Raw genomic sequence first — 17,245 nt, 5'->3', positions numbered from 1 at the left:
GTATATATTAGCCAAAAAGGGATTTAAGTTGTTATAAATATTTCATTGTTAATCGTGTATATACTATCCATTTATTTTCAATCTTACCAAACACACTTCAAACATGATGATCTAAGATAGCTTGTTTCCTTAGCATAGTGGACCACAAAGCTTCAACCTTCAATCAAGCGTTCTAAGACGCACCGATAATTAGACTACTTCTGAGAACTCATTGCAGAGCACGATCAAGAGCCTGTTTCAATTGACTTATTTCAAGTGCTTTCAACACTTGATCCTAAGTTAAAATAACAAAATAACATCAATCCAGACAGGCTCAACTAGAGCATGAGTGAGCAACAGAGCAGAGCAGAATTTGCCTGCAAAACTATCTGAAGTCACCTTGAGTACTCTATCTGATGCAAAGTAATAATGACCAAAGGTAAGCGCGAAACTGAATACAACACAAGAATAAAGTATCAAAACTTCCAAGCATCTATTCAACTTCATGTAGGTAAAACATTGATTCTTAAAGTACATGAACCAAATAGGGAACATATAAAAGATACTAAACTGGCATAATAACAAAAAACAGATATAAAGCCAACCCTCCTTAAAGTTCGCCATCCTCACTTCTTTGACTTCTTAGATCCTCCCCTGCAACAAGGACAGCATTCATCAAATTTTGTTTCAAGGTACTTGATAAACTAAAAGCAAGTTTGTGATAACTTACTGAGCAGTCTTGGCTGGGGGTGCTGCTGTTGCTGGTGCCGGGGCTGGGGCTGCAGGTTGTACTGGCTTCTCTCCTGGTCCCTGTGAATAAGGGAAAAAAATTCTCAATTCTATTGGTGTTATTGTAAATAGTTGAAATGTGCCACTGACAACTAGTTAGGGTGCTCGTCAGTAAGCAGTCTCAGGTAATGAACCTTAATTACCTGAGCCAAACGTTCCTCCCTCCTGGCGAACTTTCTTTCCCTGCTTGCCTTGTTCTTTGCCCTCCTGGCCTCAAATTGGTCAGACAAGGTCTTCTCTCTAGCCTTCTCAGCCTTGGTTTTGTGAATGTTCTCCATGAGAACACGCTTGTTCTTGAAGACATTACCCTTCACCTTCATGTACATATCATGGTACATGTGCTTGTCAATCTTCTTGGACTCCCTGTACTTGCGAAGCAAACGCCTGAGGACTCTAAGTCTCCTCATCCACAGCACCTTTGTGGGCAACCTAGCCTCCCTGGTACCCTTACGCTTACCTGAGAAAAGACTTGTATACTGAGAATCAAGGGCATCCAAAAGAAAATTACTTTTTATGTTTTATGAATGCATCCAAAAGCAAATCTCTGCCATTTTTCAAGCTGCACTTACATTCCAAAAGTTACTTTTAATTGATTCAGTTTGAAGTATCATGAAAACACAAACTAATGGAGTAAACTACACACATTAGAATGCATTACATTTATTCAAAGAAGCATTTCTACCATAAAACAGAAATTACTATTACTCAATCAAGTAAACCAATGTCACAGTATTAGGAGGTACCGTATCCAGAGTGACGGCCCTTTCTTTTGGCTTCCTTCATCCTGCGTGCACGAGATCGTGAGTGAATTTTGGTTGGTTTCCTGATGATGAAACCATCCTTCACCAACTTTCTGATGTTTTGCCCTGCACTCAACACAAACAAGGAGCATTAAAAGCAACCAATATGTGTAGAGACAAACATAAAAGGCAAGCAAAAATGCATCTATTTGCTAGCTCAAGCTACATGTTCAAGTTTTTCCTCGTGTTGAGACCATTACTTTTCGCCCATTACCACTAAAAAGAAGCAAATAAGAAAATGAAACTCCCACTCCTTTGCAACTTTAACCTTTACAGCACTTACATAACCAAAACTCTAAATTAACAATCAATCTTCCAATTATGCTCAAACACATATCAACTGACATCAGCTACATAAATACTCTACATTCAGGTCCATTACATTTCACAACTAAACAATCTGTCATTAAGAATAATGATACTTTAAATCTATCCGCAGACGGGTAGCTAATTTGGCCTCAACTAGCTCAGATTGCCTCTATGAATCCTTTTTTATATTTGCTATAACTTTTAAAACCAGTATACATAAAAATACAAGTCTTGATCATGTAAAACATATACATATCTAACAATCACAAGAACTACACTCGATTAACATCAAATCCCAAAAGTGAAAAAAGAACAAAAACAAAAAAGTAACAAAAATCAAAGAAAACACAAAGGGTACACTTAAAATAAACTAAAACAATCAAAATCATCAACAGATCTTAAAATAAACAAGAGTTCATAAGTAATCATACTTGAGTTAGCCATGGAGATTTCATTGCCTTCGTTAGGGTCAAGCCATACTTTTCCCCTCCCACACTTGAGAACACTGGCGGCGAGCCGCTTCTGAAGTTTCAGTGACACCATTTTTGTTTCCTCTCTCGGTCTCTCTCCCTCACAGTCTCTCTTCTACAATGGAGAAAAAAAGAGGTAGCTTCAGATAAGGCTTATATATTCAGCCAACAATGAGTGAAGCTAGGGTTTTTGATAGGGCTTAGTTTGTTTTTTTTTGTTAAACAAAATTAAATAAGAAAAGTTTATTATGGCCCATGTTGATTGTATTGGTTTAAAATGGGCCTTGGAGATAGATTGGGCTAAGCCCATATTTCTTTTAGTACAAATTGAAAGGACCCAAGTGACCAAAGAGAGTTTTTTCATCATTAGGCCCTTTCTTTTGAATACTTATTTAGTAAAAGGGAAAAGGCTCAAATATGTTATCGAATTTTCAGATAATGCTCATTTATGACATTCGTTGAAAGTTTGGTTCATCTATGCGATTACCGTTCAAGAAAAGGCTCATTCATTCCATTATTTTTTAACAGTGGTTTTGCAAAACCATTTTTGACACGTGGCCAATTGTAATTCGGCCACGTCATCAATTTTTTAAATTAAAAAAATCATAATTCTGAACAAAAATTGAATTACGTTTTTTTTTTAATTAAAAAAATTGATGACGTGGCCGAATTATGATTGGCCACATCATTAAATTTTTTAATTAAAAAATCAAAATTCTAAATAAAAATTGAATTAATTTTTTTAAAAAAAAAAATTGATAACGTGGTGGAATTATGATTGTCCACGTGTCAAAAATGGTTTTGCAAAATCACTGTTAAAAAATAATGGCATGAATATGTCTTTTCTTTAACCGTTATGGCATGAATGAGCCAAACTTTTAACTGATAGCATAAATGAGTCTTTTCTGAAAGTTAATGGCATATTTGAGTCTTTTCCCTTAGTAAAATATGGGGAAAATTACCTAAATATACCATCTATTTTGATTATGTCCTCAAAAATTTCCTATCATTTATAAAAATTATAAAAAAATTTTGCTCTCTTATTCTTGAGTCATCTCTTTACGCGATGTATTGATCGGATGTTTTATCCCGATTTATGAAGACGTACATGATATATCAGGACGTTCAGTGATGTACTTGAAATTGAAATGTGATGTATCGGGGTATTGAATGAAGTATTCGAAACCGAGATGCGATATATCGGGACTTTGAGGGATGTATCGAAAACCAAAAAGCGATGTATCGAAACGTTTTGAGATGTATTCGGATTTCTGTAATTTAGAAAAGAATAAAAATATAATGTAATTAGCTCTTAACACTATAGGATTTGTAAGTTCTCAATAATAATCTCCTCTTTATTTCCTTATAATTTATGATTTCGTTTAAACAAACTATAAATCACATGAGAAAATATTAAATCGCAATTTTTATTTATTTTTTGGAATTACTCAAATATTATATGACAATCTAATAATCATTTATCGGAGGTACATGAGATTGAGCAACATATTTACTATATCCTTCAACTAAAAAATGAATTTAGTTGAAGTTCTAGATCATAATTTGTTTTTCCTCAAAACATATTAATATTTTTTAAAATAATTACTCTATCTAAATTTATCTAAAAATATTTTATCGGAACATAAACATTATATTTATAATTAAAAATTATATCATTAGGAATAAATTACGTACTTAATTAGTTAGGTAGTAGGCAGGGAATCCGAACCGCACAACAGGGTTGCAACTTGCAGTTACTATTCTATTGCGAGGTGCGCCATTCGTTTTATACAACAAAACCAGCAGCGCCGTAAGTTTTCACACTCTGCCTAATTTTAATTTTGCACCATCAACTTGTTTATTGTTTTTTTTCTAGAAAAAAATTATTTTGTTCTCCACTTTTCAAAAATATTATTATCTTCAATTATTATTTTGAGTCTAATTAGTACTCAATAATTAATTATAATAATTTACCACTGTTAACTGGTCCATCTATCTATTGACAAATTACTAGTGGAAATATCAACAAATGATTAAAAATCGATTGATTTGCTTACTACAATAATGCACGATGATTCAACTGAAATTTCGAGAAACAAAGTTCTAGAATTTTTTCCTTTTTTTGATAATTTCAATGAGTAGAATAAATTTTTGCAACTCCGCGTTGCCTGGTCTTCATCACCTTTTTGACAGACACAGAGTGATTATCATAAAAAAAAATTATATATCATGGAAATAAATCAATAATTAGTAGTATTTCTTACTAATAAAATAAAATAATTTTGATTCTCTCTTGAAAAGTTATTTTTCTCGTAAAAGTTACTAACAAAAATCCAGAAAAATAGGTGAACTCCTCATAAGGCTTGAACAATTCGTTTTTTTACATCTAGCCTTTAACTTTTAATTGTGAATTAGATCTAAAAACTAATTTAACTACTTTAAAAATCAAGTTAAATAACTATAAGTTTTTCTTCACAAAATTAAACTAAAACTTTGTTTTATTAACGAGGGGTTTCAAATTTGAATCCTATGTAATAAAATATGGTTCAAACAAAATCAATAAAAAAATAGTTTTTATTAACGATATATCCGATATAATATCACTTAAAAGAGTAATGAACTGGAAACATAGTTTTACACAATTGATTAAAATACAAAAACTCATTCTCCTAATTCGATAAAATAAAAATATGAAAAGTTTAAACAAAACAATAATCAAACTACATTATAACTTGGTTGTAGACGACTAACATCATCAAAACTCCAAAGCTCCATCGAGCCACCGCCCACGGCGGTCTCCGCCGCTGGATTCACCGTCGCCGCCACTGATTGCCCGTCAACATACGGTATTTCATAGAACTTCATCAATGACTCATAAGCCATCAGCTCATCAGAAAGTATCTGCACTTCATTCTCTGTTTTTTCCTCTTCCTCTACAACCCTGTTATTCAAAATTTTCACCATCTCCTCTCCTCCATCTTCAATTCCATTATAACTTGCAAATTCCATAACAGGTTCAGTGTTTTCGATTGAGTAAAAGGGGTAACAGTTATTTGATTCTTGATTGTAAGTAACATTAGTATCACAAGTAATGTTCAAGGGAGGGGGCTCTGGATGACTGTAGCAGTAGTGGTCGTCATCTTCATTGGGGAAATTAACTTTAGCTTTCTTACCCCTGATTTTACGAGCTTCTCTGTCATAAGCTCTTGCAGCTTCTTCAGCAGTGTTGAAAGTACCTAACCAAACCCTAACCCCTTTTCTCGGGTCACGAATTTCAGCAGCCCATTTACCCCATGGACGTTGTCTGATCCCTCTGTAAAGATTCTTCCTTTGCCTCTTCTTCATCTGCTCACCACCTGTTTGTTGAAATGCCTAAATGAGCATAAAAATAAAATCAACAAATTAAGCTTTATATATGATTAAGTAGTACCTGTAGAGGGTTGAGCTCGTTTGGGGTTGAGAGGAACATTTTGGGTGGAAATTGGCCAGAAATCAGTCGGCCATAAGTCGGTGGATGACAAACGGCGGTCACGAGGATGAATGATATCAGCAAGAATTGCACCACCACACATCTTAGTGTGATTTACTCAAAATGGCAGAAACAAAGAGATTGATTGATACAGAAATGAAAAATGTATAGAAAAGTTTGGTTTTAGTTTTAGTTTTGGTTTTGGTGTGGGGAGAAATGGGGAGGTATTTGTAGTGGGGAGGGAGGGGGGTTGGTGATAACTCCTAAGTTGTGAAACTTCTTGTCGTGTACCTTTACTTTTTTGGTTCTTTGAATTGTTTCTCACATCTATACACTACTACTAGTAGCCTATTTTTCTCGTATCGTTAAATAATAATTGTTCACTATATTATATTATTGATATGCATTTGATTTTTTTTGTATGATTGGTGAGAATTTTTTTTAGTTTTGATTTTGAATAAGTGTAATTAATTTGGAAAATAATTAATTTGATTTGGTTTTGATTTTTTTCTTTTTGATTTGGGTTTTTTCTGTTTGATATGTCAATAATTAGAAACATAATTAAAGTTATATTTACAATTTGAAAAAATAATAATAATGAATCTCTTAAATAATTTTTAATATAAATCACAAGTAAAATGAGGTATACAATATTTAAAAGTATATCAATTATAAATGTGCAAACATTTAAAAAGAATTTTAATGCAAAACAATAACTAAAAAGGAACAAAAATGATTAACTCCAAATTTATTCTAAAATTAGAGTATTTAGGAACAGGAAGTAATATTTTTTATGAACTATTTAATTTATTGTATTAAAATTACATTCATCTTAAAAATTTTAAGAAGAAAATGCATGAGTGTTACGATCATACAATTTTCAAATAAATATTGTCGCTATAAAAATGCTCTTAAGTTATATGAAAAAATAAAATCGAAGTATGAAGATAAATATTAACGGTAAGAACATTTTTAAGTCAAAATATTGACAATAAAGATATTTTTGAGTCAAATTACAAACGCAAAATATTTTTATTTCTTTGACATATGATATTTTTAACCCTTTTTCCCGAAGAAAATATCGACTGTACGCACTACTGTTGATTTGAATTTACTTGGTGAACAAGTTGGCTAACATAGATATCCAAAGGCTAAAGCTAAACAAAATTGACAAGAATAATCTACGTATAAATATCCACATATAAAATTTGGTAAGGGAAATTAGTTCCTATACAAATAAAGTATTAGTATATAACAATAATATATTTATTGTGATAGTCATAAAAAATATAAAGAGATAAAAAATAAAAATACACTTAAATTGTAAAAAAAAATTTAAATTTTATATCTAAACTATTGAAAGTTTGAATTTATACAGAAACTATCACTTTTTAGTTTGAGAAACATACCTCTCTATTTTATATCACTCTTATCATGGTATGTGTAATGCACTCTCTCTTTTATTTTAAAGAATTTTCATATCACACTTCATATGGATAAAATATTCAACCTTGAGAAAAAATAAATAAATTATTAATATTATTTAAAGTTAAAAATTAAAAAAACTATTATAAAAAATGATATTTTATTTATAAATTAAAATGTGAAATACTTTTCTTAGCTCACACCATTTTTTAAAGTTTTTTGTTTTGTTTAAATTTCTTTTATAAAAGTATTTCATTTTTTACTTCATCTCCTCCCCCTCATCAAATACTAATTTAGATATTATTTTATTTTCTTAAAAATATAATTTACCCATCTCACTTAATCTTTCGCTTTCAATTTTTTTTCCAGTGTTTAGATATACATATCGAAAATACTTTTTTTTCTTGTCGTCACAAGATTTTTTTATATTTTTTAGTTGTTTATGTTATATTCGGCACACTAGTAAAAAAAATTTCTAAAAATACATGTACATGAATATCTAACACAAAATAAGATAAACGTAAAAAATAAAAATTATAGGCAAAAAATTAAATAAGATGGGGTAGATTTTTTTTAGGGGCAGGGGGAGGGGGAGGGGGAGGCTGAAATATGAAGTTTTTAAAAATATTTTATAAATATTTTTTTTTTTTTAAAAAAAGATGGGGTTGTCGCGAGGGAGGAGGGTATGTAGAGGAGTTGGTGGAGTGATATAAGAAAAATAATTTAATTTTTTATATGAATAGTAATCTTTAATTTTTAATTAATATTAATTTTTTATTATTTAATTTTTATCTAGATAAAATATTGTGTCAAAGTTTTTTCATATAAAAAAGAGTGCATTACATACACTACTGAGGTGTGTTTTTCAAACTAAAAAGTGATAGTTTAGCTATGAAACTCACACTTTTAATAGTTCAGGTATGATACTAAAAAAAGGTGAATAATTTATGTATTTTTAACACTTATCTCTATAATAAAATATGTTTTGTTATTTTAATATAAAATTTAAAAACATTTGTTTCACGTGTGATTGGATTATTATTTTGTTTTAAGCAATTACACAATTAATTTATACCAAAATTTCAATATTATTTTAGTATATTGAATTCAACATGGATACTAATATTGAGATTAACAACCATCCGATAAACATTTGATGACCTTTTTCATTTCTTGCTTTACTTTAAAATTTATGGGTAAATAACATATTTGTAAGTGTAAAATTTATTTGCATTGCGTGTATTAATTAAGTTAATATATGTATGTTATTTTAAATTTATAGTTTATTTTATTTTATTAAGTCACGTAATAATATAAATTATATTTGATTTAGTATAAACACCCGATATGATTAAGTTTTTTTCTATTTTTTTTTACTCATCAATGCAATTGAACCAGACAATTTGGATGATGTCGTGATAGCAACAATATATTATACTGTGCCTACTAATTAATTGAGTTCGATTAATTTGAATTTGTGTCACGTACGTAAGACTCATTTAAGAGAAAAATATTTCAGATCATGATTATTTTCATATTCAGACTTGAACTCAAAATTTTTTTTTTAACGATAAAAGAATCATATTCATTTCATCACAATCCTCGTCGATGAAAATGTTTTGCATTGATGTAATCACTATCTATTCATATACCATCACAATTCTCGTCGATAAAAATGTCTTAAATTAATGTAACCACTATCTATTCATAAAACTTTACTAATATCAATTTAGACAAAAAAAAACTTAAGATTTTTCTATAATTCTTATTTAGTCAATTAAAAATCTAATTTTCTTATATCAAAATTGACCTAAAAGAATTATATATTGACATGACTGTTAAATATATGACTTTATCCAGCAACTTAATTGACCAAACGAATTTTCAAAATGCAAATGAAGGTCGAACCACATATGCATCACCGACTAATAAGGGTACTGTGGTTGACGTAAAAAAATATTTTTCAATTTTTTCATATTTCGTTAGTCAAATCCTTCGAAAAATCATCTCACCATTTTTATCAAACACGTCACACACACATCATTAATTCTCTCACTTACCAAACATCTTTCTATTAATTTCTTCAATTCGAGCAGTACGTCAAAGAAAAGCATAATTAATACATAATTAATTAACAACTAAAACTTAGTTTACTCTAAAAAAATATCAGTTAGATTATGTTGATCTTCAAATTATCAGTTTTTATCATATAATATTATAGTTAATGTTATGCTTTTTATTAATTTGTTGAAAACCTATGGACTTGGCATATTGTATTATGTAAACTTATTTGATAAACATTTTTGAGTGGTTGACTTGAACTTCTGTCGTCAAACAATGTATCATATGCATGCATGCTCATGGGCGGAGCCATCTTGATATACGGGGTTCATTCGATCCTCCTTCAACGAAAAATTATATTATTTATATATGATTAAACTAATGTTTTATGTATATATATTAGATGTATTAAGAATTATTTTATTTGTAAAATCTAACGGGAAAATTAACAACAAATTAACGGATCATAACGTTTTATGAGTAATTTGTTACCACGAATGAGGTTTTATACAACATTGACGAACTCCAGAGTCACTCTTAAAGGTTAATACATTATTCATAATAAGGACTCTTTATAATTCAGCTGCGGAAAATCACATAGGAAAAAAACGAGTCCGGAGCCTAAAGGGTGAAAAATATCAATAAAAATTTCAAAACGATATATGAATTTTTATTTTAACCAAAACAGCAAAATCACTCACGAAGTAGCGATTTTGTCCGCTGGAAAAAGCAAAATCGCTGCTATAGCAGCGATTTGCAAAATTGGATATTTTAAATTTTTTTTTTAAGGAATCGCTGCCTTGGCAGCGATTTTCAAAGTAATTCTTTTTTATTGTTTTTTAGTAAGTCGTTGCTTTGACAGCGATTTAGGCTTAATTTTTACAGATCGATGAAATGCCACGATTACACCCGTAAAATTATAATGATCAAGTCACAAGTCTTTTAATTTAATTTAAATTTAGTTAGTACTTTCTAATTTTTTTTTAAAAAAATAGCAAATTAAAAAAAAATTAAGTCTAAATCGCAACCAAAGCAGCGACTTACTAAAAAACAATAAAACAAAAATTGCTTTGGAAATCGCTGCAAGGCAGCGATTCCTTTAAAAAATATTTTTTTTTAAAAAAAATCAATTTTGCAAATCGCTATTATAGCAGCGATTTTGCTTTTTCAGCAGACAAAATCACTACTTCATGAGCGATTTTACCATTTTGGTTAAAATAAAAATTTACTTACCGTTTTAAAATTTTTGTTAACATTTTTCCTCTTTTAGACTCCGGACTCAAAAAAAAACAATTATTTATATCTAATTGATCAATTTTATATAAATTTGAATTTCTATTTATAAGTCGAACACTTTATATTGCAGGATATAAATATAAGCTGAAGCAAACATTGAAAAGTCTTACATTTTGTTAGACCGTAAGAAATGAAATATTATGGAGTACTAGTTACTATTTCTCGAATTTATCGGTCCATTGAAAAATTGTGTAGGATTTGTCCTCTCTTTTAATACGTATGTATTCAGAGGTGGAGCCAGAATTTTCAATAAGAGAGTTCAAAATTTGTAGAATAAGATAGCTTAATAGGGTTTGATATCTACTATACATATATATATGAATTTATTTTAATCATATATAAATGATATAATTTTTCGCCGAAAAGGAATTCAAATGAATCCCTTGTATAAAGTTAGCTCCGCCCCTGTATGTATTTATTAGATTAAAAATAAAAAGAGATAAAATTAAAGTAAACATTCCCACATCGAAAGATTTTTTTTTTCTTCCATAATTTTAACTTTTATATTTATAGGTGAAATTTTATCATTTTTTCCTGTTGGTAAATATAGTTACTCATTTGGCACCAATAAAAATTATTTCCGCTCAGTTCTTCGAAAACAATGTCTCACTAAAGCATATAATTAACGTTTCTTTTGAGTCAAAATCAATGGTATAGCCTGGTGAACCGAGCGTATTATTTTCTAACCTTATATGACCTTTTCTTCTCTTATAATTTTTACTATTTTTTTTCTCGATAATATTGATCTCGTTTAAAGTATAGTTACTCAATAATATTTCAAAACAAAGAGGAAAAAGGATCTACTCATTGTCAAAACACAAACTTCAAATTAAATGATGCTCCCATTTTCTTGCATACAAATAAATCATCAAAAAAATTGCAAATTACAACCAAAAAAACAATTAAAAATGTCAAATTTCATGGATGATAAATTATTAATATATAAAAAAAAAGATCTAATAACCCCCTTCACGTTTGTAGTAATTGGATTTAGTGTAATCAGCATCATCATCACCATCATCTTCGGAAGTGTAAACAAAAGGTGCAACAGAGTACAATACTGTTTTCTTCTCAGCATATTCATTGAGTAATCGATAAGAAGTAAGAATAGCTCCTGTTTTACCATTATTTTCATCAGTTGGTACATCACATTCTTCAAGTGAAGAGCTTTCTAAGAAGGCTTTGCATTGTGTAATTGTGCATGATTGATCATATTCTTTGAGCTCATTTAGTGAAAATACTGCGTAGTAATAACCTTTTGCGTCCGATTGGTAACTTGAAAAGGAGAATGGAGCGGTTTCGTGTCCGTGTTTTTCCGTGCCTAGACATGTTATCCTTGCTACGGCTCCTGTAGAACGTAACAAGGATGAAAGGATTTAATTTATACGTACTGATAATCATGTAATGTAATTCATTGTAACATGTTTTTGTGTTGTGTTATCTTCTAGATTGCTACTTCCTGATTTGTTTCAATTTGTAGGAATGTATCTTTCCTAATTTGGTGAGTACTCTTTTTAAGTTCAGTGTTACACGTTATATGTTTAAGAATAGGAGATCAAATGATATTTTAGTATATTATACATATTTTTAGTTTAAGATTACAAGATGAAATAATAGTGTTAGGTATAACCATGAAAAGCAAAAATTGAAACACGATAAGTCATATAACGAATTAAAGAGAAATATATCAAATGAGGTGTCTAAAATGAACAAAGCTTGGTTAAGGTATCTAAGTGAAAATTGGTGCCAACTTTAGGGGGTCACCGATGGTCAGCCTTGCTAAAAATAACCATGTGTATGTTATATATGTTAAAGCTAACAAAGCAAATATTGAAACACGATAAGTCAGATAACAAATTAAAGAGAAATATATCAAATAACACAATAATTTAGCATGAATTGATCAATCAATCTACATTTACAAATAAAAATGTGCAATCCATCGTATAAAAAATTATAAAATATGGAGAGAAATAACTAGCAAAACAATGGCTAGCTAAATTGTGAATGTTACCGAGTAAACAGGAAGGAACTCAATTTATAAAGTTCAAAACCTTTTTTAATGAGAAACAAAAAATTATCCAAATATGAGAAATTAATATTTTCTTTTTAGGGGTGAGTTTAAAACAATATTAAGCGACAAATATAATCTTTGAAGCAAAATAATAAAATTCATCACGAACTATTTTTTAGCGACAGATTTCTGTTAGATACGAGCAAAATATCAATTTGACCAATCACTTACCCTTAAGTGGAATGTGTTTAGATCCAGATTTGCAATAAATCATTCCTTGAACAGCAATAATATTTGCTTCTGGGACTAATCCTTTTGTATGCACATCCTTCTTGTATGTTTTTGGGGCATCATTGCCATAACTATTTTCATAATTGTTATTTGCAGAAGCAATAGTAGCTGCTGCTACAATTGACAAAACAATGCAAAATACTGGCAAATTTTTGTTTGAAGCCATTAATGAATTTTATTTTTTTGATTAATTGATATGATTTGGGCTTTGTTGTTCAAAGCTTAATATATAGTAGAAAAAAATTGTCACAATTTTTGGTGATGTGCACGTATTAGCATTAGAGGGTTGCACGATTAGATGATTTGGTGGACCACTAACTTATTTAATGATCATTTCAACTTACTATTATATGGATTTAAATTATATATATAATATGATAGTTTACTTGATTATTTATGTTGATTTGATGTAATCTTGATAAAAAAAATTATTTTACTAGATTAGTCTTAATAATGGTGTTTTGAAACTCTGAATTTAACTACTATTTCAGGTGGTTATTTCTTTTGTCTCTATATATGTAACGGCCTAGAGCCGTCAATATGGGCTAGGCCCGTTGGGCCGGCCTGGCCTAACCCGAGATTTAATAGGATTGGGCTAATATTTTTGGAGCTCATTTAAGAAATGTCTTTTTAGTCCGGCCTGAATAAGCCTGCTCATTTGGGGGCTTGAGAAATATCAATAGGGTCGGCCTGTGGGTCAATAAAAATTAATTAAAAAATATAATATAATATTAAAATTTAAAAATAAAGAGAGTCCAAAATCAAAACAATTAGTTTAATATTTCTATTTAGATATTTATACATTTAGTTGAAAAAAATTAATAAATATCAAGGAAAATGCACAAGTACCCCTAGACTATGACCAAAATCCCAGAGACACACCTTAAATAAACTAAGGTCCTATTACCCTCTGATTTTTTATTATTTTTTTTTGTAATTTTATACACCTTTTGTCTTATGTGGCACTTTATGTGACTCCACGCAATTGAGGAGCGTCGGAGATATTTGGATGCCACGTAAGCTAAAGAGGTACACAAAATTACAAAAAATAAAATAAAATTCAGGGGGGTAATACGACCTTAGTAAGGAGTGTTTTTGAAATTTCGGTCATAGTCTTGGGGGAACTTGTGCATTTTCCCTAAATATTATAAAGATAATTTTATTTGTGAATTTGATTAACAAGTAGTGACATTAAGGTCTTATTTGTTTCCATTAAGATTAAGACGTCTGAATTTGAATACGCATACGAATATTAAGATGTGTATTAAGATCTAGATATGTAAATCTGAATAAACATCTGAATATTAAGATATTGTCTCTGAATCTGAACACGAAATTATTGGGACAGTTTGTTTTCAATATATGAATGCACATATGAAATTAAACGTTATATCAATAAAATATTATCAAAACCTTGTTAGTAAAATAGTTTTTTTCATATAAAATAATATTTCAAACATTTTTTACCGTAACAAGGTAATATGATTTATCTTTTAAGAACTCAACATCAAGTTACATCATTAATCTGACTATTTTTTGCACTCAAAATACTTTGAGAATCTAATATAATGCAATTTAAAATAGTTTATATAGAGTAGTAAATATATAGTTTAGAAAAATATTTTATTTTATTTTATTTTAGAAATTTATTATTTTTATCGATCAAATAACTAATACTTTCTTATTTTTTGAAATCGTGCTAAAATATTATATAATGGGAGTGCTTATCAATTCAAATATACTGATTAATTTATGAAAATAAAATATGTATATTAAGTTAGTATGAATAAAGGAAATTATAATGGCAAGCATGTAATTAAATATTAATTAAATAAGAAAACAACTTTTATGAGTTGTTGTGATTTAGTTGAATTGAGATATGAGTCTTATTTTTTAGTCTGAATAGTGTTAAGGGTGTGTTACAGATCTGATTCATTCAGATATATCCAGACCCATTAAGAGGCTTATAAGAAAATAAAACAAACGAACTTAATAAACTGAATCTGAATAATTAAGATCCAGTTCTTACAAACAAATACATGAGGCAAATCTGAATGATTAAGATTCAAACACCATTAAGTGCAAACAAATGAGGCCTAACATAATGTAATATTGTTTTGTCGATATTTATGATAATATGTTTAAATTATAATTTATAATTTAATTTAATAATTATAAAAAAATAATAATTTTTAAAAAGAGGGTTGGCCGGCAAGTCTGTAGCCCACGTACTTGTGGGTTGGGCTGACCATTTTCTAGCCCATACAAAAAATGGGCTAGCCCGGCTTGACCCGTAAAATGTCAAAGTCTGTATGGATTAGTTCGGATGAGGTGAGCTAGCCCATATTGACAGCTCTATGTAACGCCATTTGAATTCAGAATTCCAATGAAATTTTCTTAGACCATTCCTTACGTCTTTAAAATATTTTGAATTGTTATTATGTTTTACGTATAGCTTCTAAATATGAAAATTTTATTTCAAAAGTTTAAATATTTCAGGAATGAATTCACAAATCAAATAAAATTTTTGATTCTCGAATTTTGTATTGTGCCACGTACATTTGGACAAATGGGGTATTTTTACTAAGGGGAGTATGAATAAAAAGTAATAAAACTCTCTTGATTTTTTAAAAATGGATAAGTAAAGAAAAACATCTATTTTTAATATATAGTTAAAGTATAATGAAATGGAAGAAGTAATTGATATAACTTTTTCACATTAGGCATTGACACCAAACAAATGAATGAAAGAGTTGTGTTATTATTTTGATCTTTTTATTTGGTGTCTGGAATCTGTTAAACGGTCCCATTAATAAAGATTCACACTGAAAAGTTCCACTTTGAGGCATAAAAGACGTCCTACCAAAGGCGATTTCAAACCCAAAATTAGAACTTGAAGCCTCTTTTTAAATTTTTTCAAAATAAAATATATATTCAAACTTCTAAAATCAACTTATTTACAAAGTACTTATGGTAAAAAAAAAAAAAACTTGTAAATGTATTTTTTTTAAAAATGCTTTTCAAAAAAGTATTTTTGGGCAATTTTTTTTTTTTAGCTTTTAAAAAACACTTACTACTATTCTGCAGAAATACTTATAATAAAAAATACAATACACACTTTTTTATTTTATTTTTTAATAATATGGGCCTGTTACTGTTAAGCGTGCTCCTGGACCAGGACGAAATCCTAAGCGGGCTCACTACATTCACAAGTGACATAAATAGCCACGCATTAAAATAATAGCCAATAAAAGTATATTTTTTATAGGGAAAATTATGCGTATAAGCAAACATATACTAGTTAATAAGACTGTGCATCGGACCTGAATGAACCTTCATGGTTTGAACGGCATCGGGATGAATCAAACCGGAATTATCAGGATGGAAACTCAATTCCGCCCCGTCCCGCTATATATCAATATAGAATCAGGATGAACCAGAATGGACCGAAATGGAACTGGACGACGCATATAGCTATTTCAAATAATAATAATTTTTTTGAGTCATTTGTAATGTATCAGACAATCAAAGAATGTATTTGAGATTTTTTTTTTAAAATAAGATATAACTAATCAAAATGTATGAAATTTCAGTAAGTTATACTTAAAAATATGTACAATATAGATGGACCAAATTTAATGAAATAGCCAACCAAAACGTATGGCCATTTGACTAGCACCTAAAGTTTGGTTGTTGGCTTGGCTACAAAATGGATTGAAAATAACCGAATTATTTGGTAAAAATTAGGTGCCATGGACAATTTTTAACTTGCTTATTACTTTCTCGTTTCGTTATTTTGTCCTACTTTTTTTTAGCCCTTTTTAAATTATTATTTTTCCTCTTTAATAACGCAGATGACAGGTATAAAATTACGAAATTAAATGATAATTTGATAAACTTGATATATTTTTATTATTTTTTAACTCTATGCTTAATCAAAATACGACAAACAAATTGTAACAGAGAAAACACTAATATTTAGCGGCCATTGGAAATTGGAACAATATTGATATAAAAATCTCTACTAAACTAAAAGTATGATAATTTATTTATTTTTCAATCGCGTAGATCCTAAATTTAAAAGGGAAGTAACATTAGCCAATTTGATTTGAATACTTCTTCTTTTAACGTTTTGTAAAAAAAAAATTCTAACTTATCTTCACAATTAATTAGGATGGTTTTGATAAATGAGGATTTGTGGGGTACTCCGGACAAATTGATATTTATCGTGATTAAAATAAATAATTAAATAAAATAGTTGATTTAAAGTGGATTCAATTGTGTTATTAAAGTGGATTTATATATATATATATATATATATATATATATATATATATATATA

The 17,245-nt window shown here is 29.2% G+C and overlaps 3 protein-coding genes across 3 annotated transcripts; all 3 read right to left on the bottom strand.

The window, feature by feature from the left end:
- Positions 1-448: 448 nt before the first annotated feature.
- Positions 449-2,540, bottom strand: LOC107031062 (60S ribosomal protein L19-3-like). The gene is made up of 5 exons (XM_015232262.1): positions 2,309-2,540; positions 1,512-1,634; positions 912-1,225; positions 710-789; positions 449-633 (listed from the first exon to the last, which is right to left on the bottom strand). The coding sequence occupies exons 1-5, from the start codon at positions 2,418-2,420 to the stop codon at positions 606-608; spliced, it is 657 nt and encodes a 218-aa protein (XP_015087748.1). The 5' UTR covers positions 2,421-2,540; the 3' UTR covers positions 449-605.
- A 2,378-nt stretch (positions 2,541-4,918) lies between these two features.
- On the bottom strand, positions 4,919-6,101 carry LOC107031060 (ethylene-responsive transcription factor ERF071-like). The gene is made up of 2 exons (XM_015232261.2): positions 5,778-6,101; positions 4,919-5,703 (listed from the first exon to the last, which is right to left on the bottom strand). The coding sequence occupies exons 1-2, from the start codon at positions 5,917-5,919 to the stop codon at positions 5,063-5,065; spliced, it is 783 nt and encodes a 260-aa protein (XP_015087747.1). The 5' UTR covers positions 5,920-6,101; the 3' UTR covers positions 4,919-5,062.
- Positions 6,102-11,399: 5,298 nt separating this feature from the next.
- LOC107030725 lies at positions 11,400-13,091 on the bottom strand. The gene is made up of 2 exons (XM_015231989.2): positions 12,844-13,091; positions 11,400-11,946 (listed from the first exon to the last, which is right to left on the bottom strand). The coding sequence occupies exons 1-2, from the start codon at positions 13,067-13,069 to the stop codon at positions 11,555-11,557; spliced, it is 618 nt and encodes a 205-aa protein (XP_015087475.1). The 5' UTR covers positions 13,070-13,091; the 3' UTR covers positions 11,400-11,554.
- Between the last annotated feature and the right edge of the window lie 4,154 nt (positions 13,092-17,245).

Source organism: Solanum pennellii, chromosome 9 (assembly GCF_001406875.1).
Source record: "Solanum pennellii chromosome 9, SPENNV200".
NCBI classification, from domain to species: Eukaryota; Viridiplantae; Streptophyta; class Magnoliopsida; order Solanales; family Solanaceae; genus Solanum; species Solanum pennellii.
The sequence above is the reverse complement of the archived record's forward strand: the minus strand, read 5'-3'. Positions and strand labels throughout refer to the sequence as shown.

What these genes read in the sequence shown, in the direction of transcription:
- LOC107031062 (XM_015232262.1), bottom strand. Translation starts at nt 2,420, where the DNA reads ATGGTGTCACTGAAACTTCAGAAGCGGCTCGCCGCCAGTGTTCTCAAG. An exon ending in GGGCCGTCACTCTGGATACG is followed by an intron (nt 1,226 to 1,511) that starts GTACCTCCTAAT and finishes GTCTTTTCTCAG; the next exon opens with GTAAGCGTAAGGGTACCAGG. An exon ending in GGGAGGAACGTTTGGCTCAG is followed by an intron (nt 790 to 911) that starts GTAATTAAGGTT and finishes CCTTATTCACAG; the next exon opens with GGACCAGGAGAGAAGCCAGT.
- LOC107031060 (XM_015232261.2), bottom strand. Translation starts at nt 5,919, where the DNA reads ATGTGTGGTGGTGCAATTCTTGCTGATATCATTCATCCTCGTGACCGC. An exon ending in ACGAGCTCAACCCTCTACAG is followed by an intron (nt 5,704 to 5,777) that starts GTACTACTTAAT and finishes TTCAACAAACAG; the next exon opens with GTGGTGAGCAGATGAAGAAG.
- LOC107030725 (XM_015231989.2), bottom strand. Translation starts at nt 13,069, where the DNA reads ATGGCTTCAAACAAAAATTTGCCAGTATTTTGCATTGTTTTGTCAATT. An exon ending in TAAACACATTCCACTTAAGG is followed by an intron (nt 11,947 to 12,843) that starts GTAAGTGATTGG and finishes TACGTTCTACAG; the next exon opens with GAGCCGTAGCAAGGATAACA.